The sequence below is a fragment of the Gadus morhua genome, chromosome 7 (genome assembly GCF_902167405.1).
Source record: "Gadus morhua chromosome 7, gadMor3.0, whole genome shotgun sequence".
NCBI lineage: Eukaryota > Metazoa > Chordata > Actinopteri > Gadiformes > Gadidae > Gadus > Gadus morhua.
Genome location: NC_044054.1, coordinates 24190413 through 24213101, shown reverse-complemented (window position 1 = coordinate 24213101; position 22689 = coordinate 24190413). Strand labels below are relative to the sequence as shown.

At 46.2% G+C, this 22689-nt stretch overlaps 1 protein-coding gene across 1 annotated transcript in view; it reads right to left on the bottom strand.

Annotated features, from left to right (window-relative positions):
* Positions 1-167: 167 nt before the first annotated feature.
* Positions 168-22689, bottom strand: part of LOC115547592 (unconventional myosin-VIIa) — a 39690-nt gene continuing 17168 nt past the window's right edge. Inside the window, exons 21-49 of the mRNA XM_030361928.1 lie at positions 22018-22102; positions 21133-21351; positions 18394-18711; positions 17844-18053; positions 17345-17521; positions 16784-16873; positions 16393-16520; positions 14945-15071; positions 14444-14563; positions 14066-14239; positions 13238-13465; positions 12633-12803; positions 12354-12471; positions 12114-12240; positions 11498-11667; positions 10335-10525; positions 9779-9903; positions 9248-9405; positions 8786-8939; positions 8338-8493; positions 7567-7672; positions 5458-5571; positions 5082-5169; positions 4471-4577; positions 3670-3855; positions 3092-3208; positions 2676-2759; positions 2093-2212; positions 168-1822 (exon numbers count right to left, since the gene is read on the bottom strand). Of these exons, the coding sequence (XP_030217788.1) occupies positions 1730-1822; positions 2093-2212; positions 2676-2759; positions 3092-3208; positions 3670-3855; positions 4471-4577; positions 5082-5169; positions 5458-5571; positions 7567-7672; positions 8338-8493; positions 8786-8939; positions 9248-9405; positions 9779-9903; positions 10335-10525; positions 11498-11667; positions 12114-12240; positions 12354-12471; positions 12633-12803; positions 13238-13465; positions 14066-14239; positions 14444-14563; positions 14945-15071; positions 16393-16520; positions 16784-16873; positions 17345-17521; positions 17844-18053; positions 18394-18711; positions 21133-21351; positions 22018-22102 (4261 nt within the window). The 3' untranslated portion in view covers positions 168-1729. The remainder of the gene's footprint in view (positions 1823-2092; positions 2213-2675; positions 2760-3091; positions 3209-3669; positions 3856-4470; positions 4578-5081; positions 5170-5457; positions 5572-7566; positions 7673-8337; positions 8494-8785; positions 8940-9247; positions 9406-9778; positions 9904-10334; positions 10526-11497; positions 11668-12113; positions 12241-12353; positions 12472-12632; positions 12804-13237; positions 13466-14065; positions 14240-14443; positions 14564-14944; positions 15072-16392; positions 16521-16783; positions 16874-17344; positions 17522-17843; positions 18054-18393; positions 18712-21132; positions 21352-22017; positions 22103-22689) is intronic.

The window sequence follows — 22689 nt, the reverse complement described above, 5'->3', positions numbered from 1 at the left end:
TCTTTCCATTCAACAAAGTATGTAGATATGCTATGTAAAGAAACACAAGCACAATATATTGCATATGAGATAAGCTTACAGAATGTATTCATAGTTATGTATGATATCATTTATATTCACTCTACTTAAATCGCACATGAAAAGAGTAAAATGCAATACTTAATGTGAATAGTTGTGGAATATGAATTTATTGGTTGCTTTATGTGCCACTGAATCACTCTGTATAATACAAGACTTATTTTGTCATGAGTAGCCATTTCCTAATTGTAAACTAACTCCCATCTCTCATTCTATCCATCTCTTTATCGCAATATCGCTCTATTTTGCTACCTATCTTTTTATAACTGTTGAACAACTTGAATGAGATGCGTTTATTGTAAAACACATTAGAATGATAAAACGTTTCTGGTCTAAATGCTATTCAATGCCTTAGATTTGGTCATACAACCAAGACACAAGTGAGTGTTTTAAACGCCTGAAACCTAGTTTTTTGGACAGTGTCACTATACATAACTGTATTTAGTTACGCACCTATAAATAAATATAATCCTTGTCTAAATAATCATCTAGTACCATCTGGATTTTTCTATTTCAATGGGAAAAGAGTAACATGAATTAGTAATAGCATTGATAACTACGTATATATTTATGGCAAGGTGAAATAATTGTATTTTAAAAAAAGCATCAACAACAAGATTCATGTAGATGTATGGTATTCTAAACTGCCAGTATTCCCACAAGAACATATCCAATTTATGTTAAAAGCTTGACATTTACAGAAAAACAACAACCTACAAACCCATCCAAGCAGATCGAGCATAATTCTACCTGGCTGAGTTGAACAGTCATTGTCATTAGCAACAGAGCCTGTTGCTAATGATGTCATACTCGCCTTGATGAGATAATGCCATTCGCATTGTAAGGCAAAGTAAGATACTGCCGCCACTGGCTCTGTTCCGTCAATATGAGTTACCGGACAAAGTGTTCTAGATTAAAATGAGCCAATTAATTGAGCGTCCTATGTAGTCAGCACAAGCCTCTGATCTCAAAACGCAAAGCTTTTGATATGTTTTTCGCCATCAACCTAATCAGCACAGATACATAACATAAGTATTACCCTTGGCCACACTCCTGTCACCTCATTTCAGTATGCTGGGTAGGTACATTGTGTTTAGATTATAAAGTCCAATGAAATAGGAAATCCTAAATTAACCTTCATCCCCAAAACTTCATTTTAAAAACACTGGGGGACCACTGATGGTTGCCAGCTTTGGTACTCAAACAAACGCCCTCATGTTTTACTCTCCATCAGTTCAACTCTCTGTCTGCTGTGACAAGGCAGCAAAGAGGCAGAGCGACCGGCCAGCCGCCCCCGCCCTGTAAAGCATCCCAGCATGCACCTCTCTTTATTGTGGTCCTTTACGGGAACGAAAAGATTCAAATGAAAGGCAGGAGGTGATTATCTTTCTTCTTCTACTTTTTTTGTTTTCAGACAGGACTCGCGTCTGCTGTGAAACTTTGCAGCAGCACAGTTAAAAAAAAAAAAACAGCCATCAAGATGTTGCTGTCGTCTCACTGAGCAGACACGCCATGTGTCCAGTGGGTCTCTGTGTGCGTGCCCCCCACGGTGCCCGAGGTTGGGATCGGGAAGGACGTAGTGATGACACCGGAGGCAGAGGCAGAGACGCCACAGAGCAGCGGATAGATCGGGTGCTCCGCGCACATGATTCTACTTGCTGTTGCCACGGGAACTGTGCTGTTTGGTCATGGTTGTTAGCATCTGACTGATGTAAGAGGTCAGGAGGTCGTCCATCTTGTAGCCCTGGGAAAGAAAAAATATGTTTGAAGAGTATCCGGCAGTTAGTGATATTTAGTCACCCTAAATATAAAACACTGTCAGGCACAATACATTTAATATCCTTCTATTGATAGGCCTGAATGATAAATCAGTTCTACGTCTGCATCCGTCTTGTTGCCGTAGGATGAGGCCATTGACAGCCAGCCCACGTATAATATAATATATTATATACATAATATATAAAGTAACATGTTACACGTGATTATACATGTCATGATTTTCAATAGGATTTACCAGGGAGGTTTCACACAGTAACTTGCTGCCGCGGACCAGGTTGCCGATGGTGATGTGGAAGTAGGTGTTTCCACTGCTCCAGTTGGAGATCTTGGTGAAGGGGTGCGTGATCAGAATGTCCTGTTAAACAGAAATAATACAGAGATAACAAGTTCTTTTAGAAATATTCTTCCTCCGGTCTTTCACTGTATATTTAGGAGGTGATGGGTGGTAAATCCCTTCACACAAAAATATGTACTTCTATCCAAATGGTTTACTTGTGCTTATCCAAATGTTGTACTTGTGCCTATCCAAATGGTGTACTTGTGCCTATTCAAACGGTGTACTTGTTCCTATCCAAATGGCTTACTTGTGCCTATTCAAACGGTGTACTTGTTCCTATCCAAATGGTGTACTTGTGCCCATTCAAACGGTGTACTTGTTCCTATCCAAATGGTGTACTTGTGCCTATTCAAACGAGGTACTTGTGCCTATCCAAATGGTGTACTTGTGCCTATTCAAACGGGGTACTTGTGCCTATTCAAATGGTGTACTTGTGCCTATTCAAACTGTGTACTTGTATCTATATAAAATGCAGACCCACCTTTGACTTTGGATCGATGAGACTGACCCCGTGTTTGTTGATGGCTATCAGGAGGGTCTCTGGGTAATTTGGATCTGTGGTTTGCTTTAGAAGAAACATGGGACCACTTCATCAATATCAGCACCAATACAGACAGACAGATTGGCAGACAGACAGACATGCTGACAAAGAGATGGACAGAGACAGAAAGACAAAGAGATTGACAGCATAACAGACAGACAGACAGATAGACAGACAGGCAAGGCAAATAACAACAGACAGACTACAGAAAAACTGACAGACTAGCAGACAGAGAGAAAGAGAGACAGATATACAGACAGACAGACAGACAGACAGACAGACAGACAGACAGACAGACAGACTGACAGACTGAGAAATGGCTATACAGAAACAGAAAGAAAGAGAGATGGACGTACCTTGACTTCAAAGAAGGCTGAGCCGAAGGTAGGCCACTTGTAGATGATTTTAAGGAAGGAGAGTTTGGACTCTTCCCGAGTCTTCCCAGAGAGCTTGTTAAACAATGCCATGATGGCCTGGTGGAAAAGCAGACACAGACAGAAAAGGGATGGAGGAGGCAGTCAATTATCCGAGATGGAATACTCCACTCCCTGTGAAATTGCGTGCTGTTCATTCATTGAAATGAGCACTTATTATGCACTTGATAACCCATTATTATCTCCTATCCATGCAACTATCAAATAATGTATGAAAAGTACTTCAGCAGCGTAATTATAGCAGTTTAGTTTGTGATTCATGATTTTTCATAATTTTAAACATGCTCATAGGGAAGCTGTCTAGGTTATGCTTTTTACTTGATCTAGAGACCGTGTGTGACTTTAGAATAAAACACAAAATGTCAAACTGAAAAGAACTCCAGGTTGTTCGGATCCAAACAGAATACATCTACAGACATCCTACCTCAACCTGTGCACACAAACACCCTCTACAACACACACCAGGGCCATCATTGTTTCTCTGTGGATGTTCAACCCACCCTCTTCCACTCCTCGGGCTGCAGCAGCCTCATCTGGTCCTGGGGAAGCAGCTCTTTGAGGACTTTGGGGAGGTTGGCGAAGTGGGACTTGTCGTCTTCGTACTTCACCCTGTAGATGAGCGCGGCCAGCTGGTGCACCTCGTCCCGCGAGCACCGGTGGTAGCCCCGCAGGTACTTGGGCAGCTCCTAGCGCACCATGGAGGAGGGGGGGGCGGGCGTTACGGAGGGAGCTGTGTGTGTGTGTGTGTGCGTGTGCGTGCGTGCGTGTGTGTGTGTGTGCGTAGGTGTATGTCTGTGTTTGTGTGTGTGCGTAAGTGTATGTGTGTGTTTGTGTGTGTGTGTGTTTGTGCGCGTGTGAGTGTGGTGTGTTTGTGTATGCGTGTGCGTTTGTGTGTGTGTCTAAGTGGTGTGTTTGTCTTTGAATGAATGAGGATATTGCGATATGGATGACCACAATCAGCCCACTTGAGAGGGTTGACTTGATCCACTTTCAATCAAAACTGCAGCTCCCAAGATGTCAAATAGAAACACTTCTTTTTATGTCTCGTTGAAAGTGAGAATAAAACACCACATGGACAGGGAAATAACCATGGATACTATTTAGTTGTTAAGCAGACTTTAATCCATAGCAATTTACTGGTTATTATTTCCCGGATACATGTGATGAAGGTGCAGGTAGGGGTTGGGGCATCGTGCTTCAGGTATGCGGACATCCGGTTTCAAACCCAGTACCTTTCTGCTTGGAGTCAGACATTCTAACCGCTATTCTCCAGCCCCTAAAACAGCACAAGAACCTCTTACTTGGTAGTAATGGAAGACAGAGTCGGCCATGGCATCCTTTCCCGGCACCATGTTGGTCCAGAGCTTCTTCATGAAGAACACCTGGTAGGTCAGTGAAGGCACTACACCTTCAAACACAAGGGAACAAGACTACTTCTTACTATATGTACTATTGAGTCGTTCAGCAGAGGCTAATCCAAACAGGACTCATGGTGCATTTAGACACAGGTCATTAGGTAGCAGGTAAGGGTTAAGCCCGCTTGTTCAGGGAAGGCTTACATGTAGACTGTGGACATGTGTGGGGATCAAACCCAGTTCCCTTCGGCAGGGATTCGAAACAAATTAGCCATTACACAATACTACCAATACTACTAATACTACAAAGGAGGAGAGGAGGTACCATTTACACACAGCACATTTAGTAAATTCACATTCTCTGTTGCAGCATCCAAGGAATGGGAAAATTGACCAACTGCTACCCATCACTGCAGCAGATAGACACTTCTCTAAAAATATAAAATGAATCCCAGTAGCTATATTGTATTTTTTTTTTTTAAATGCTGATTCAACAAATTGCCTTATCTTCGCCAAACCCTTATCTTAGCAATCGTTTTACAGTGCTATTCTTTTACCATCTTTTGCTTGTCTGGCTTTTTTGATCCAGTCGGTCAGGTGTCTCACAAAGTCAAAGAAGAAGTCCCCATCTGGCACACTGATGACCTAGGAAAACCCCACAGACAACCATTTACCAACCATATCATAGAGAATTAGGGATGAGGGAATATATACTGATATACCTTGAATGAATTGTTATTCAAAAACAGAAACAATGATCAAAAATGATTCAAGAAAACACAAAGAATCAGAGACGAAAACATAAATCTAAGTCTAGGCGTCATCACACCTCCATGTAGACACATGTAGGCACACACACACTAGCACACACGCTAGCTCACACCCACTTTATCCCCACATAGTGTCACGTGACGGTTTTACATATGCCCTTACCTTGTCAGTGATCTTTACAAAGAGGCTGAATCCCTCAGAGGATTTCAGCATCAGCCGTCCTGATATGTTGTGACAGAAATCCTTTGCCTTGGTGCTCGACTCCACCTCAAACACCTAGAGACGGGCACATACACACAAGACCAGTTGGCATAAACAGGCCTTTAACTACTTTTCCCTATTTCACTAAAGCAGATGGTGTTATCCAAAGCAACTGACTGTGAATACATGTACGTCTCAAACCAGGCGGGCTACGGACATCAGGGATCACACCCAGGGAGTCAACTATTCTCCATGGCCGCTACACTCTACCCCCATGTAACATAAAGGGCCCTATCTTGCATCCGGCGCAATTGACTTAATCACTGGCGCATGTGTTATTGCTAGTTTGCAACTGGCGCAGAGCGTTCTTTTCCCTCCTGCGCAAACTGGCGTTATTTTGCAGTTTCAGAAACCACTTGCGCCACAAATCAGGAAATACCTGGTTTAAAATCAGTGGCGCGTTGTTCAGATGCTATTTTAAGGGCGCATACATAATGTTGCTTGTGCACCACGCGCATACACTTTGCTTCTCTCATCTACCTAGCCACACATTCTTGGTAAATTATTTGGGAAAGAACAGCTGATACAGCGGTAATGGGGGCGTCAACACCACTGGGCTAGTGAAGAAGGCCCAGCAGAGACTATACTTCCTGAGAGTTCTCAGGAGAAACAACATCCCCCAGAAACTGCTGGTGTCCTTCTACCGCTGCTCAATAGAGAGCATATTGACCTACTGTCTGTGTGTCTGGTTCTCAAGCTGCACTGTGGCACAGAGGAAAAGGCTCCAGGGGGTCATAAAGGCAGCGCAGAAAATCACCGGCTGCCCTCTTCCCTCTTTGGACGAACTGCACAGCTCCCGCTGCCTTAAAAAGGCCAAATCCGTCCTGCAGGACTCATCACACCCCGTTCACAAACTGTTTGAACTACTGCCATCAGGCAAGAGATACATGAAAACAAGGACAAACAGACTACAAAACAGTATATCCAACAGCCATAACCTCACAAAATGTTGCTACCAGAGCATAGTTGTGTTGTGTATCACATTCGTGTAGGCATATTTATAAATGTGAATGTTTGTGTGTGTGTGTCTTATGCGGTTTTTAGTGTACTTAGTTGATTATAGTTTTTATTTATTTATTTATTTATTTATTTATACTTACTACCTCAATGTGATGTTTTTGCACTGAACAAGGACTGCCCTTAATTTCGTTGTACTTGTTACAATGACAATAAAGATATTCTACTCTATTCTATTCTATTCTAAAAAGTTGTACTTTTAAATCAATGCATCTGCAAACACCGTACAGAGAACACATATTTTCTTGACACAGACATCGTGTACATGCCCATAACTTTTAGGATTGATGAGTAGTTGATCGTGGAAAACATTGTTTTACCGCGAGTGAGTGTTAAAAAGAAATTAAAGAATTAATGAATGCGGGCGCGCGTGTGTGCGTCCATCTGTTTAAACACACGCAAACTAAACACGTAACGCATCATACAGTCCATGGCAATGTATATTAACGGGGGGACACATGCATATTAGGAACACAAGTCAATAACGATAATGCATACAACACTGATAAGAAACAATGTTTATAATGTCTTGCGTATATCATTAAATAGAACCACAGTTACCGCATATCATGTTATATTATATAAGTTTTCTTTGCCGAAATTTATTTGAGGACTCAGTATTTCTGAAGTTGTGGAAGAAATCCTTATTCCATGTGTGAGTTAGGCCATATTATTTTGCCATAAATTGAGCCATTTGAAGTTTGGAATTCATGTGCATCTGTCTCATCGGAGACTGCAGACGCGCTGTCAAACTCCCCCAAAGGGGATGGGAGCTGGCACTCTCATTGGTTTATTGCACGTTACGCCCAAACCACACCTACGGGTAATTAGGCTACTTCAGACCAACCCTTTTTAGATATGCGTCGGACGCAAGAGTCATTTATGCGCCGGTAAACTAGCGACATTGCCATAGAACCGCCCACAAAGCTACTTGTGCCTCTCACTTGCGTTTCAGACCGTTAAAATAGGGCCCAAAACCTGCACTATTCTTACCTCGTCTGAATCGTCCGGGAAGTAGACCTTGTGGAAGATCTGAGTTGTTTTATGTTGGATGGCCTCCACCTCCACCAGGTGAGGGGGGTACTTCCTGGATCCGTTCCTAGGGGACAGGGACAGTGTTCAATATGGGCTCCTGGTGGGTCATCTAAATGTTAAAAGCCATCCAACTGGGAACGTGGTTGCTCCTCCGATGTTAGAAGACAAAGCAAAATGTCTCCAAATCAATCATTTAAAGCCTCGTTTATCGTTTAGCCTGATCCCGTTGCGTAACAATGTGGGTAGTCTCAAAATCAGACATCCGGTTGACATCTGGAAGTGACCATATGTAACACAATGGTACATGGGTACTGCAGTCCACATCCACTGTATTGGACAGCTCCAATTATCTGTTATGAAACAGGAAACAAGGCATCGCTCCGCCTCTTATTTTCCCGCCCAGGCTATGTGCATTCCACCCCCAGAATGTCATCGATAATTTAGTAAAGACAGCTAGATTCGAGATTATTATGTCGGCAGATTAGGTTAATTTGATTGGATTGATTATATAAAAAGCATTGCTTCAACCTTCAAAGGGGTTTTAACCATAGCATCTAACAGAGGGTCCAATCAAGAATGGGCAAAAAAGAAGGACCATTGTGTGTGTGTGTGTGTGTGTGTGTGTGTGTGTGTGTGTGTGTGTGTGTGTGTGTGTGTGTGTGTGTGTGTGTGTGTGTGTGTGTGTGTGTCTGTGCCTGTGTGCGTGTGTGCGCGTGTGTGTGTGATTACCGCAAGGCCTTCTGCAGGCGCTGCATGCAGTCTGGGGCCAGGGGGTGGTGCTTCTTGGCCTGCAGGAACTTGTGGACGTGAGGCAGCAGGACGTTGCTGGGGGGGAACAGGCCGGTACAGAGCCAAAGCAGCTCCCAGCCCTTCTCCTCGCTGTACCTACACACAACCACACACACACACACACACAACCACACAACCACACACACACACACACACACACACACACACACACACACACACACACACACACACACACACACACACACAATACCAATCCAACTTAATTAAGTACTTTTCATGCAAACCTGCAATACAAAGGGCTTTAGAAGGCAAACAAGACAACATGAACTAAAGGTATTAGTTGAGAAACATCCATTGAATTAATATTAGTAATTCAGATACACACACACACACACACATAATTGCACACACACACACACAAGCCTACTTGACGTTGTTGTCGGTGAGCTGTCTGAGGATCTGGCAGAAGATCTCATCCTTGAGCACCTCGGTCTTCAGCGCGCCCTCGAAGATCTGGTCGGTCAGCTCGTTGACGGAGCGCGAGCGTTTGGACGGGTAGTCGCCCATGTACTTCATCACAGGTGGAGGACCCTGGTCAAGGGTTCAATACGCTGTCCGTGGAACAGGCCAGGCGGTCAAAACATTGACCAAAACAACACATACTGTCAGTGGCAGGAGTTCCACATAAGCTGAGAATGCGGTACATGCTCAGGCGTTACGGCAGACGACCAAAATTAATCTTCAATGTTTTTGTTTTATTAAGAATACAGTATAACTGTTCTCAAATGTTCTCCTGTTATACCTAAGCTAATCAAGCACCAAGCGGATAGGCTCTTGTCCCTGTAGCCGCAACACACCACAACACAACACAAGACCCGAGAAAGGATATAGATGAAAGCCAGGCAGGCCTCCTGTGAGAGCTCGTCGTGGGCCAGCACCTTCTTGAGCAGGGGCTGTTTGAGGGGCTCCCGGGTACAGCTCCAGAGACGCTCCTTCCCCCGCGCCTTGGGGATCATCACCCTGCTAAGAGTGCTCTTAGGAGGGGGTCTGGAGAGAGAGTGCAGAAGGGAGAGGGAAGATATCAGACAGACAGACAGACAGAGCGAGAGAGAGAGAGAGCGAGAGAGTCAGAGAGAGACAGAAAGAGAGTAATAGAGGGAGCAAGCACGGAAGCGATCAAGAGATCGAGAGAGGGAACGAGGTATTGTTGGGAAGTTTTTGAGTGGGAACCTCTTGGCAAATCCTCTATTTGTACCTTTTTATTGTTATTTTTCTTTGCTTCTATTTGATCTATTTTGTATTGAACCTATCTTTTGATTCATATTGCTCTTTCAATCCCCTTATTTGCTCGGTTGAGGCACTCCTTGAAGCCATTGCTGTGAGTGGCTGAATAGAGACATGAGCGTGTGCGTGTCCGCACCTGAAGTAGTCGTAGGAGAACTCCTCCAGCGTGTAGGGCTTGACCTTGTCCAGGTGCTCCGCCTCAGACAGCTGGGTCATGCTGATGGACTCTCTCCTCTGGTCCGGCGTCATGGTGACCAGGGCCTGCAGGGAGGGGGTGGAGCCAGGACAACCATGGATGAATGAGGAGACGTTTACATGCAGTTGTTGATTCACCCACGGACTCTCCAGTTGTTGTTCATGTTTGCACATGAACCCACAAGTCCATTGGTGCGTTTTCATGTGGTTATTTTTGTCATGCAAAAACTTTGATTTTTCATGAGTAATTCTGTGTATATATATAAAAAATATATATATATATATATATACATATTAGGGATATTCCAATGTATATTCTTATCCGTATTTGTATTAATTTTCTCTAGTTTGTGATACTTGTGATGGTCATACTCTGTTCTTTCTGCTGTTGAGACCCCTTGGGTTTCCCTTCAGGGACGAATAAAGACCCATTTATAAAGACATATTGTTGTATACATCTATATACACATCCAGCATCACAGCGCTGCACCACCCACCACGATGTCGTACTGCGGCCGGGTGACGGTGGGCAGCACGTAGACGTAGTCGGCGGGGAAGTCGCCCCTCTGCTTGGTGCGGTCGTTGGCGCCGTAGGCCCAGCCCGAGTTCAGCACGTGCTCGCCGTCGTGCTCCTCCAACAGGATCAGGTCGCCCTTGGAGAAGCTCAGGAAGGCGGCGTCCGGCCCGGCTGCGAGGAGCGGCGGATAAAGAGCGTCGCGTCGGGTGAGGTCGGGTTTCATTCGGGGCGCGTTGCCGTCGTGCATGTAGGACAGCGTCGAGCTGTCACGTGGAGCGATGGTTGCGATTGATGATGTCATATTTTGGACTAAAAGGCCCCTTTGTGGTAGGAGAGTGGCTTGGAAGACAGCGGGAACGACATGCAGCGCAGGAACGCGGCTCCCTGCCGCACACCGCACACCATATTTCCTGTTAATCTCTTCTAACATGTCATGTTAAAAGAGATTAAGAGTAATGTTCACAATGAACTGGAGGCGGACGGCTTGTGGCTTTCTAAATGGTAGATGAGTTTCATGTTTCACTGGGCCAACTTGGTTTGCTGAAGTACACATTATAAAATTCAGTCAATACAACACAGCTGGGATCCGGAGGCAACATGAGCACCCGATAGTAAAAGTTATTAGACTGCAGTCTGCCTCGTTTCACAGGCTCACTCTGTCGGCCATGTTCCAGGGCCGTCCATCTTTCTCTCATTTAGGCGAAAGCAATGCAGTAAATTGAATTTTAATCAAGAACCTTGGCTCCCGCTAGCAGGCTGTCACTAGTTATACTGCAGGTACAAAGCTGCTCAGTACGCTACAGATGGCAGAAGTCCTGGTTCAATACAGTGTATTATTATTTTACCAATGCAGCGGGATTCTGTTGGTTGTACTGTACTTTTATCTGGGATATATTTTTATTGAATTGGCAACAACACCCCATATTCCTTAAGTGGATTACTCTGTGAAATCTAAATGTAGCTAAGCGGTAGGCCACTAGTCTCTAATGCTTAGCTTCTACTCCCTAAACCCTACTAGAGAAAGCTTAGTTCAAATTTAACAAAAATGCAAAGAAACAATTCAACTTTGTAAACTAGAGGCACATCAAAAGATGGGGCTCATCTCAAAAGGGTTTTTGGTGCCGCCGGTCGGGGACGCCTCACCTGGGTTGGGGCAGTCCAGCAGGGCCACCACATATTTGGACCTCTTGCGAAGGCCATCCAAAAACTCCACCACCAGGTCGCGAATGTCCTCGGCGTTGTTGGAGGTAAACGTGTACTCGTCCCCTTTGATGGTGGCCAGGGTGAAGCTCTGGCCCTGGAGCTTACCGCCCCTGTGGGAAGAGGGTTCTTAGCGTTAGCCCGAGCATTGCATGTCTTTACGCACGGTTCGGATAGCTTGTTGCTCTGAGAAGGTGGAGCATGTCCTTGATTATGATTGAAATGGTTTTCTAAAGGTAGAAACATTTGAACTACAAATACTGGTGGTGCTCTGAGTGATTAGTCTACCGTTGTCGGGCTAAGCGGGCTTCTGATGGTTGATATGTTACTTGTTATGTTAAAAAGTCTTATGTGATTTATTTTTTAAAGTGTGTGAGTAAAGAAAGAGGTTCTAAAAAGCTGTACAACAAGTGCAAAAGTACAAGAGAATTTTTTAAAGAAAATGGCAACAAACTGTACATAAAGCCTCTTTAAAGGTTGAGTGTGTAGAATTGAGTAACTTAGCAACTTGCGGTCTGGTTGCCAATTGAGCGTTGGCCTCCCTTTGCGGACAGCCTACCTGCTACTTGACACAGCAGTGATTTCTGGGAAGGACAGCTCAAGAAGGACCTGCTCCTGCTCGTCCACAAAGTAGACGCCGGTCCAGTTCACCGCCACGATCACGTCGTTCTTGGGCAGGCTGGGCCCTGGTGAACACAGAGCAAAACCTCCGTTAGACACAAACCAACACTGAGAAATAGAAAGAAATGAAGCTCAAACTCTGAATGTAACACAACATGCTGGCTAGTGTTTCACACACCTGAGAATTTGAAGGCCTCGTAGAAGCGTGAAAAGAGCAAAGGCCACTTGAATCGAGCAAAGTCCACGACGTCTTCTTTAACCTTCTGTGGGTCCAACCGCTTCTTGGTATACAAGCCCTGGGGAGGTAAGTGGTTGGCGTTAAGTTGGAAAGCGTGGAACAGCCTAGCCTCGATGTCATGCTTAAATTACAAGTTTTGTGGGAGGAAGGTGTGTAACACACACACACACACACACACACACACACACACACACACACACACACACACACACACACTACCTTCTTGTGGGCGGCGAGGATCCAGGCAGCCCACTTCTCGGGGGTCTTGGTGGAGGTGATCTCCCGGTCGGGGATGTAGGAGGGGATGAGACCCAGCAGGCGGTCCTGCAGGACCTCCGGGCCGTAGTCCACGTAGTACTGCTGGGCAGCCAACTCTGCCAAGTCCTCCTCCTGATGCACAACAGCAACACAGTGGCTGGTAAAGGGGCCTTGTTCACCTATAGCGGCCATCTTGGATTTAAACGCTAGCAGGGGATCCCAAATCCCCCAAAAAATTCTGAAGAATTTGTTTACAGACAATGCAGTACAAATTGCCACCAAAGGTGAACTTATGTTTTTGGATCTGAATATTAACATTTAGACCAAAAACATAAGTAATGGGTTAATGATAAAGCACTAATTGATGAAGGGGCAGGCATTTGTAGTTGTTTCGCTGTATAGTTCTGACCTTTAAAACAACACAACATAATAACACAATGAATCACGTTATTGTCTGTATAGTCTGTGTCATTCCCGAGTGTGCGCTTCCTTTTCTTCCACTTGTCACATTAAGCGTGTGACGCCGCTCATCGGGTCTCTCTCGGGGGGAAGCGGGGGACACTCACCCCCTCGCAGCGGTACTCTCCAAACTTGACCCCGCGGACCACCTGCTGGTAGATGAGGTTGGTGGCCACGCCGTCCTCGGCCGGGTCGTGCCAGGGGCTGAAGATCTCCTTGCGGAAGAACAGCCTCCAGGGGGCGTTCCTCTCCTGGGCGCCCTGCTCCTTGGCGTACTGCTCGCACTGGGACACGGCGTCCATCACGTGGTCGCTGCCGCTGCCCAGAGAGGACACCTGCAGCCCGGCCCGGGGGGAGGGGTCAGACGCTTCGGGGGGCGGGTTTCGGAGGGAGGGGACGGGGGAGCAATCTCGAACGAGGATTTCTGGAACAATTGCCTTCTCTCTGTATGTGATTCTGAACGAATCCGATCTAAAAGGTTACTTCCATGTTGAAAATGTCAAGTTTGAGGTTTGGTTGAATATAAATGGATATGAGCTGTTCATTATGACTTAAGACCCCGTCTCAGGTTTCAGGAATATAATACATATATATATTAAGTCAGTGCACCCAACTCGTGAAAGCTAATCATTTCTTTCTGACCACAGTAATGTCGACATTTTCCGATGTTTTTCAGAATAATCACCGATGGCGAACCATGAATAAAGTTATGATTGGAATGAGAAGGTCAACCCTCAGGGCCAGCACTTTCGATATGATAAAGCACAATACAATACGAGACAACACAATACAATACAACCCATACAATACCATGCAATACAATACATTACAATACAATACAGCACATTACGATGCAATACAGTACGATATAACCCACACAACACAATACAATACAACATACAATAAAGGGATTAGAACTCGGCCGTGTTTCCTACCTTGTCGAACAGCGCGATGTAGAGAGAGAAACCGAAGCGGTCCCTCAGGTTGATCTTGTCGGCCAGCGCGTTGCACAGCTCGCTGGCGGTGGTGGCCGAGTCCGTGAGCAGGGTCTTGGTGGTGCTGTCCATGAAAGTGACCGGACACATGATGGGCTTCTTGGACTTGGTGGCCTGGGGAGGGGAGAGAACGGCACCGCCTCGTTCAATCATGCAATGAAAAGGTTTTATTTCCGAAGAATATTTGTACACGTTACTGACTGATTGTCGTTGTTGCTGCCGTTGCTTGTTGTTGTTTTGGTTTGAGTTTTTGGTTTCGTTTCGCGGCAGGCTTTGACAAAGTCTGGCGTGATCTGTTTGATATATGGTCTTATTCACCTGCAGCTCCAGCCAGGACGGAGGCTGCGTCCTGGTGCGGTTGACAAACGTCCTCCTCAATCTTTCCTCGCAGTACGGAGCGTAGCCGGGCGGGCCGCTGTTGATGAACGTCCTTAGATACTGCGGTTGTGTACCATCGAAGACAGGGAAAGAGAGAGATTATTATTCGCTCTTTCTAATTGGCTGGGATTGTAGAAGGTGATGTCACCTGATGTGTGTTTGGAGCTCTGTTTAGCGCTGTCCTAGGGATAAGTCAGCTGTGGTTTGGTAAATATTCTTCCCAAAACATAAAAAATATGTTTTTAATTTATTTTTATTTTTTTATCTATTATCAAGAATGGCAATAGTATCACAAATCAGACTCTGGATTAAAATGTCTATAATCACTTCAAAACATAGGATCTTAACGCTGGTGAGAATAGCCAACCCCATTGCAGACTATAAAGGAACACTACGCTGCCACATCACAGAGGCTGATACAAAGTTTCATGCTTCTGGGACCTTGACAAACTTCTCAGACGGGGCGAAGCAGCCCACGCAGAGGGAGAGCAGGATCCACCCGCGGGCGTGGCTGCTCTTGGAGGGGTTCTGCGTCAGCTGCTTGCAGATCTGACAGTAGATCTCATCCCTATGTAAAAATGTAAAAACAAAATAACATTACAAACAACACACACAAACATAACCCATTATAAACCCAACCAGTCACAGCCCATGACAAAAACACAATCCATTACAAATAACACACCAAAACACGTCACATGACCAACCACAAGTACCAAATACAGTCAATCATAAACCAAATGTTATCTGAAAAGTCGTTAAAAGACAAAGTAAAACTACCGCTAAATCACACAATCTTTGACACAACATTGCAAAAAAAAAAAAATATATGACTCTTTGAATAATCATCACCATAATAGTATATATATCAATATATATATATTTATTAAAAATAAATATTATGCAACCTCGGTAGAACGCAGCAACACATAATTAAAGGGAACATATTATGAAAACAACACTTTTCCTGGGATTTTGGATGTTGTTTTGGGACTCCACACGCATACAAACTTTGAAAAAAGTCTGTACATGATGTTTTGAGTGAGATATGCATTTCTGAGAGTACCCAGCCTACAGTTACCAAACAAGCGAGTACGTTTCAGTTCCCCCTCTACATAGGAAGGGGGCACACTTGAATATTACCTCCCACTTCCCCACTCCCCTCCAATCAGATTATAGCTAAGATTTTGTGGACCAGCGGACGAGCAGCTCCGGTGGGGGGGACTTGACGGCAGCCCGGCAGCTCAGCTCCGGGAGTACAATACCTCTCTCTGCCGGACTGCCGCCGAGCTCCCCCGGCTGGAGCTGGCGGACTGCTGCCGAAGCTTCAGCGTGGCTCCTCCATGTCGCGGTTCATGGACTTCAGAGAGTCAAGGCCAAAATTTCTTTCCCCCAATTCTGCCATGGCCGAGATATCCCCCACTACGAGTCTTTACTTGTTCCGGAAGTACCGGAGACGTCAGACGCAGACTTTAGGATTCATAATATCATTCGAGGTGCACATAGCTGGCCGTGATATTAGATATAATATTATATAAATACCCATATATGATATTATTATTATGTTATATTATATAGATATAGATATAGAGCTCCAGGAGTGCGCAAACGGCAACAATCCCTCCTCCTCAATGCTGTAGTTCAGCTCATTGGTCAATGGGCAGCAGCTCATTTGCATTAAAGCTACAGACAACAGAAACTGAAGGGACTGAAACAGAGGGGATTATCGGTAGGCGAGATATTTTTTCCTAAAAGCTATTTCCAGCAAACAGCTTCAAAAACATGTTTTCTGGTACACAAATACTATGTTTACTTGCTGTGAAAACACTATAATATGTCTCCTTTAACGCGCTAGAAGCATTATCGACAGACGATTGGTCATGGGTCACCTGAGGGCGGGCCTTAGGATGCCATTGCCAATGATGAAGTGCAGCTTCTCCAGGTTGGAGGTGGGCCGCTCCTCCAGCATGCTGTTACCCTGTAGGCTGTAGTCGCCGTCAGTCAAACGCCTGGTGACCTATCAGAGAGAGGGGAGGCAAAAAAGTTGTAGAATATAGATGATATACCACATATTAATTAGCATCACAGCTCAACAAAGCATTGTTTTGGAGCAAAAGGTTTTATTTTTATCGAGGCTTCCTTGGATGATGATCATGAAGAGATAGTGTGTGAGTTTCCCCCGTGTCAAGTTCTGTGTTGTGTCATCATGTTAGTGTGTTAGTGTGTGTGTGTGTGCGTTGTTTGTATGTGTGTCCGTACGTCTCTGTGTGTAAGCCTTACCTCTTCTGCGATCTTTGACTTCCTCTTCAGAGTGAGCGAAACAAGTTTATGTCGGACGCTGTTCCTTTTCAGGCTGTCGATGGGGCTGTTCTGTAGAAATGATGTTAACAAAATGCTTTTATATAACAATATACATCTTCATTGGCCACCCCCAACTAAATCCAGTTGATAGAATTTAAACTTGTCAAGTTGGGTTTGAACGAAAACATGCTTCACAATAATTATTTTAATATACATTTGTAGTCCTATTTTGTGGACTGACTTTCAGTCAAGTTTGCAATTTGTTAATTCTGTGATGTTCAGTCTTCTACAAACACGTGGAGGAGTAAGCATTTTGGGACACTGCTGCTGTGACCACCGAACATCTTCAAACAACACCCCCCACCATGACCTCGCCCCCCCCAGTCCCACCCCCCTGTCCCTCTCACCTCCCCCACCAGCCCCCATGCCTCCCACCTCCTCCCTGTCTCTCTCACCTCCCCCCTGTCCCTCTCACCTCCCCCTCCACCTTGTCCTGTCCTGTCTCCCCAGTCCCTCTCACCTCCCCCCTGTCCCTCTCACCTCCCCCTCCACCTGCAGCTCCTGCAGCTCTCTCTTGTAGGTCCTCTTGCCCAGGGTCTCGTAGATCTTGGTCATGACGGGGATCTTCTCGCTGCCGTCGTGGATGGTGACGGGACACTTGGGCTCCGGCAGGTCCCCCATGAACCGCAGCACCGTGATCCACACCGCCATGGCCGCCTGGGGACGGAGGGGGGTCAGGGGTGAGCCCAGGGGTCATGGGTGAGAGGTCAGGGGTGAGGGGTCGGGGGTCAGGGGTCCACACGCGAAGAGTAGGGGAAGAAAAGGACACACAAAGAACGTAACTCATGGTTTCTAGACTTTATGGACTTTGTGGAGGAAAAAATAATAAAACCATAGAGAGTCATTAATAGTTAAATGATTATTATGCGATTAGTTTTAGCCGTTTAATTACACAGACTGGGGAAGGGATAAACTAGACACAGGCCACGTTTACAATGCCACAAATACCTCAGGTCACCAGGTTAAAGGTCACACTCACCAGCTGGTCTCCTTCGTCCTCGTGGAAGAGCAGGGGCTGTTTGAGCGGACGCCGGATGTAGGTGTGTGAGGACACGCCCTGAAAGTAAGTGGCGGAGAACTTGGAGAACTTGTACTCAGACAGATCCTCATCATCCTCCTCGGGCAGGGGCGGGGCTTCGTTCAGTGGCTCCTGCGCCGACTCCTCCCCCTGGGGCGGGGCCTCCAGATCCTGATTGGTTCAGAGCAGAGCGTGTTTAGAGCTGAGAGATGGCGGGATAAACCCTCTTCAAGACAAGTTTGGCGGGAGTTCAGACATCAGGATGTATCCTTTCTTTCTAAAAACACCTGGACTATTGATATTGATATTGATAGACTGCCCTTGACCAAGTATCTACGAGAGATTGTTGGAACTCATAAAAGGGCAAATTATTTAACAATTTTTTTTTTTTTTGATAGAATAAAACGATAGAACACATACAACAAATATATTTTGACTGCTATCAATAAAAAAACACTAATTTAATTCAATCTGTTATGTTTAAAAATCCCCCTCCCCCTGCACCACTCGCCTCGAACCCGGCCGGGCCCCGGCCCTCCTGGTTGGGCAGCGGGCCGCCGTTGCCCAGGAAACCGAACATGCGGTCCACCAGGTCCGAGTGGTCGACGGGCTGCTCGCGCTTGCGCTCCAGCAGCGCCACCAGCTCCTTCTTGCGGCGCGCCTCCTCCCGCTCCTCCTGCTCCGCCTCCTGCCGCTGGCGGGCCAGCAGCTCCATGCGCTCCTGGTGCATGCGCTGCGCCTCCTCCCTGGCCCGCTGCGTGGTCATCTGGCTCCTCAGCTGCTCCTCCTCCGCCAGCCGCTGGTGCTCGGCGTCCAGGCAGCGCAGGCGCTGGGGGAGGGGAGGAGGAGAGGGAGGAGGAGGGGGAGGAGGAGGAGAGAGGAGGAGGAGGAGGAGGAGGGTGGAGGGAGGAGAGAGGAGGAGGAGGGGGAGGAGGAGGGTGGAGGGAGGAGAGAGAAGGAGGAGGAGGGAGGAGGGGGGAGGAGGAGGAGGAGGAGGGTGGAGGGAGGAGAGAGGAGGAGGAGGAGGAGGAGGGTGGAGGGAGGAGAGAGAAGGAGGAGGAGGAGGAGGGTGGAGGGAGGAGAGAGGAGGAGGAGGGGGAGGAGGAGGGTGGAGGGAGGAGAGAGAAGGAGGAGGAGGGAGGAGGGGGAGGAGAGAGGAGGAGGAGGAGGAGGAGGAGGGTGGAGGGAGGAGAGAGGAGGAGGGGGAGGAGGAGGGTGGAGGGAGGAGAGAGAAGGAGGAGGAGGGAGGAGGGGGAGGAGGAGGAGGAGGAGGAGGAGGAGGAGGGGGAGGGTGGAGGGAGGAGAGAGAAGGAGGAGGAGGGAGGAGGAGAGGGAGGAGAGGAGTGGGGGAGGAGGAGGAGGGGGAGAGGAGGAGGGTGGAGGGAGGAGAGAGGAGGAGGGGGAGGAGGAGGGGGGGGAGGAGGGGGAGGAGGAGGGTGGAGGGAGGAGAGAGAAGGAGGAGGAGGGAGGAGGGAGGAGGAGAGGGAGGAGAGGAGTGGGGGAGGAGGAGGAGGGGGAGAGGAGGAGGGTGGAGGGAGAGGAGGAGGAGGGGGGGAGGAGAGGAGGAGGGAGGGAGGAGGAGAGGAGGAGAGGGGAAGAAAAGGAGGAGGAGGAGGAGAGTAGGAGGGAGGAGAGAGGAGGAGGCAGGAGAAAAGAGGGGGGAAGTGGAGGAGGATGGAAGAGATGGAGGAGGTGGATGGAGGCAGAAGGAGACGAAGAGGCGGAGGGAGGTAGAGGAAGAGGGAGGTAGAGGAGTGGGAGACAGGGGCATATTTTAAACAGATGAGCAACAAAGAGGTTTTAGGATCAAAAGTAAGTTAGCTTATTGACTAGTTACTCTCTAGTTCCTATGTCGTACAAACCACAAAGCTATCAATGAAGACAAACAATATACACTAAGTTTAGTCTATTTTGTTGTTCTTATTTTTTAAAGAAGTAAAATACCAAGCCCAAGGCAAACTTTGTTTTTTTACTGAAATGCTCAGCACCTCATTTGCATTCAACACTGACGAGAGATAATGCAAGGGGGCGATACAATTCTTCATGAAAATATAAAGATGAGTAACTATGGAAACTAAAACTGCAAGCTATACTGCTGCAGTTACCACCACAACTAAGGAATAGCCTCTAAATATTTTCCTGAAAGCCAAAACGTCACGACAATGAATATCAGTGGCCGAGTTGAAAGATGGGTAACACCCACAGAGAGCAGAGAACCGCATGACTAGTTATCCTACTGCAGGGCTGAAGAAAGTCAAGTTAAATAAATATCTTGTAGGATGACTCCTACACCCACAACTTTTTAACTGAGCGTTGGCAGGGGTATTTATATACTGTACATGTGTGACAGCAATCTAAGTTAATAAGTCTTGATCCCAAGTATTAAATATATCTCTTCTCTATTTGTGTGTTTACATCGACATCCTTCTACAATCATGCTAGAAAACTGCGATGACAGAGATGAGATGAAACAAATACTTATAAATGTATGATTTATTCAACATGAACTGTTTCAGAACATTAAATAAAGAAAAGTATGTCTTACAACAGGGCATTCGCTGGTAATTGACATTAAAAAAATAAATAGTTATACAATTTTAACAGAAAAACACACAGATACTTTCAAGTATTATATCATCTTCCAAATGTCATATATAAACACAATTCAACTGTAAAGTGAAGGTACGTGGAAAAAAACAATTGTTCAAATATTAGGCTGTTGGACGACATGTCGGGAAAATCCAAAGAAAATTTCAAAATAAGGCAAAAGTTTGTCTTCTGACATGGATGAAACCTTAGTCTTTTATGGCTCGAGCTGGATGGCTGATATGGACAAAATCCGAAACGGAATACCCCAATATTATAAACTGGACAAAATCCAGTTATAAATCATTCCCATTTTACCACACAATAAGGATATTTGAGAATTTGACGATGACCAAACAAGTATTCATATAAATAATACGATCAGTGAACCTGAGCACTGACTGTGGCTTTTAACCTTAATCGCAAAAGCACGGTTAACGGAAATCCCCTCTGGTCTGCTTTTACCCCCATCACCACATCCACACAGCACACACATGGCCGTCTTTACCGACGGCTGCCGTTCACACTCTCTCCTTCTATTTCCCATTGGCACCCCCCCCGTGGCCCCGGGCCCCCTGCCCCCCCCTCAGCACCACAGGCCCTCCCTACGGCCGCCCACCACCCGGCACATGTAGCAGTAGTAGATGCAGTGGTGAGCGTTTACCTCCGCCCGCAGCCGGTGACAGAGCCGCCTGGCGATCATCCCCCGCGTGTAGGCCTGGAGGGTCAGCACGGCACGGTGACGCCTGCAGAAGGTCTGCCGCACCAGGTAGCCACGGCAACGCGCCTGGAGCAGGGCCACGCAGCGGCGCGTCGCCCGGTAGCTCCGGCACAGCGTCCGGGCGCGGTACAGCGCCTGGAGGCGCAGGAAGCCCACCTTCATCTGGGGAGGGGCCGGGGGCGGAGCCGGTTAGTGAGCAGAACGGCCTTCAGAGGGCTCAGCATCAGCGGGAAGCACGTCGGAGAAAGGTTTTAAAGGAGGATCATTTGAAGATGCTCAAATGATTTGCTAAGGGGTGTTGAAGTACCATGGGGGGCCGTGGCCCCCCCTGGCCCCCCATGTGGCTACGCCCCTGTTGATGTGCATGCAATTGTGTGGAAATGTCCCTTATAGGAGCTGGCTATAAACCCATGACGATTTAGTCATTGGCCTCAATATTTTTTTAACAATTCAAACAATATGGACAACACTTCATCTTCCCTCAAATCTTCACGATGTAATGCAGCGTGGTCACTGGGCACTAGGGAGTGAAGTGAAATCGAAGGCTATTCATTTCCATTGCTTTGAGAGGGGCACTGTTATAGATCGATTGTAGCCCCTGTCAGAGTATTCCAGAGAAAAGAAAACACCAAGAGGTCAACTACGTGGTGAACTCCATTTAAACTGTGCGCTGAGGTGAACTCCTTTGGGGCGGATGTCATTTCAGTATGAAAACGATTTTAAAAAGACGGATTTGTAGGGCTTACTGTTTGTTGTCAATGCAAGCACACTCTACTAAATAATGTGATGATGTGATGTGATAATAAGGACAACAATGAGGATACTCACAGTTCGGTAATTCTTGCGGCAGCAATACCCCCTCCACATCTTCTGGATCACTGTCACGGCCCTCCTCACACGCAGGAAGTGGGTTCTGCGCAACACACACACACGCACATACACAGAGTCATGTGTAGGCAGAGGGGATTGGTTTTTCCTCATCTGGATTTGGTATTAGTTTTTGTCTGTTTTTAACTCTGGTTTACTTAATGGTTCCTTGTCTGTTTTTAAATGCTCTATTCAATAGTTTATTAACCTTGTACTTAAAAACCTTGTACAGGGTTTTTATCTTGGCCAGGTCTCCCTCAAAAACTCTAAAAACACTAAATAACTAAATGCAAATAAATAATTAACCAGATAAAGAGCAGGTGAAGGGTGTCTGATCATACACTGGAAACATGTATTATGCTATACTTTACTATATTGTATTGAACTGTAATGTACTGTATTATTCTATACTATACTATACTGTCCTGTAATGTACTATACTATACTATACTATACTTTACTGTACTGTACTGTAATGTACTATACTAGGCTAAACTATACTATGCTATACTTAACTGTACTGTACTTGACTGTACAGAAATGTACTTTACTGTGCTATACTATGTTATACTATTCTATACCTTACTATAGTATAACATATGTATCTCTCCTATAGTCCAGAGGCTGTAGAGG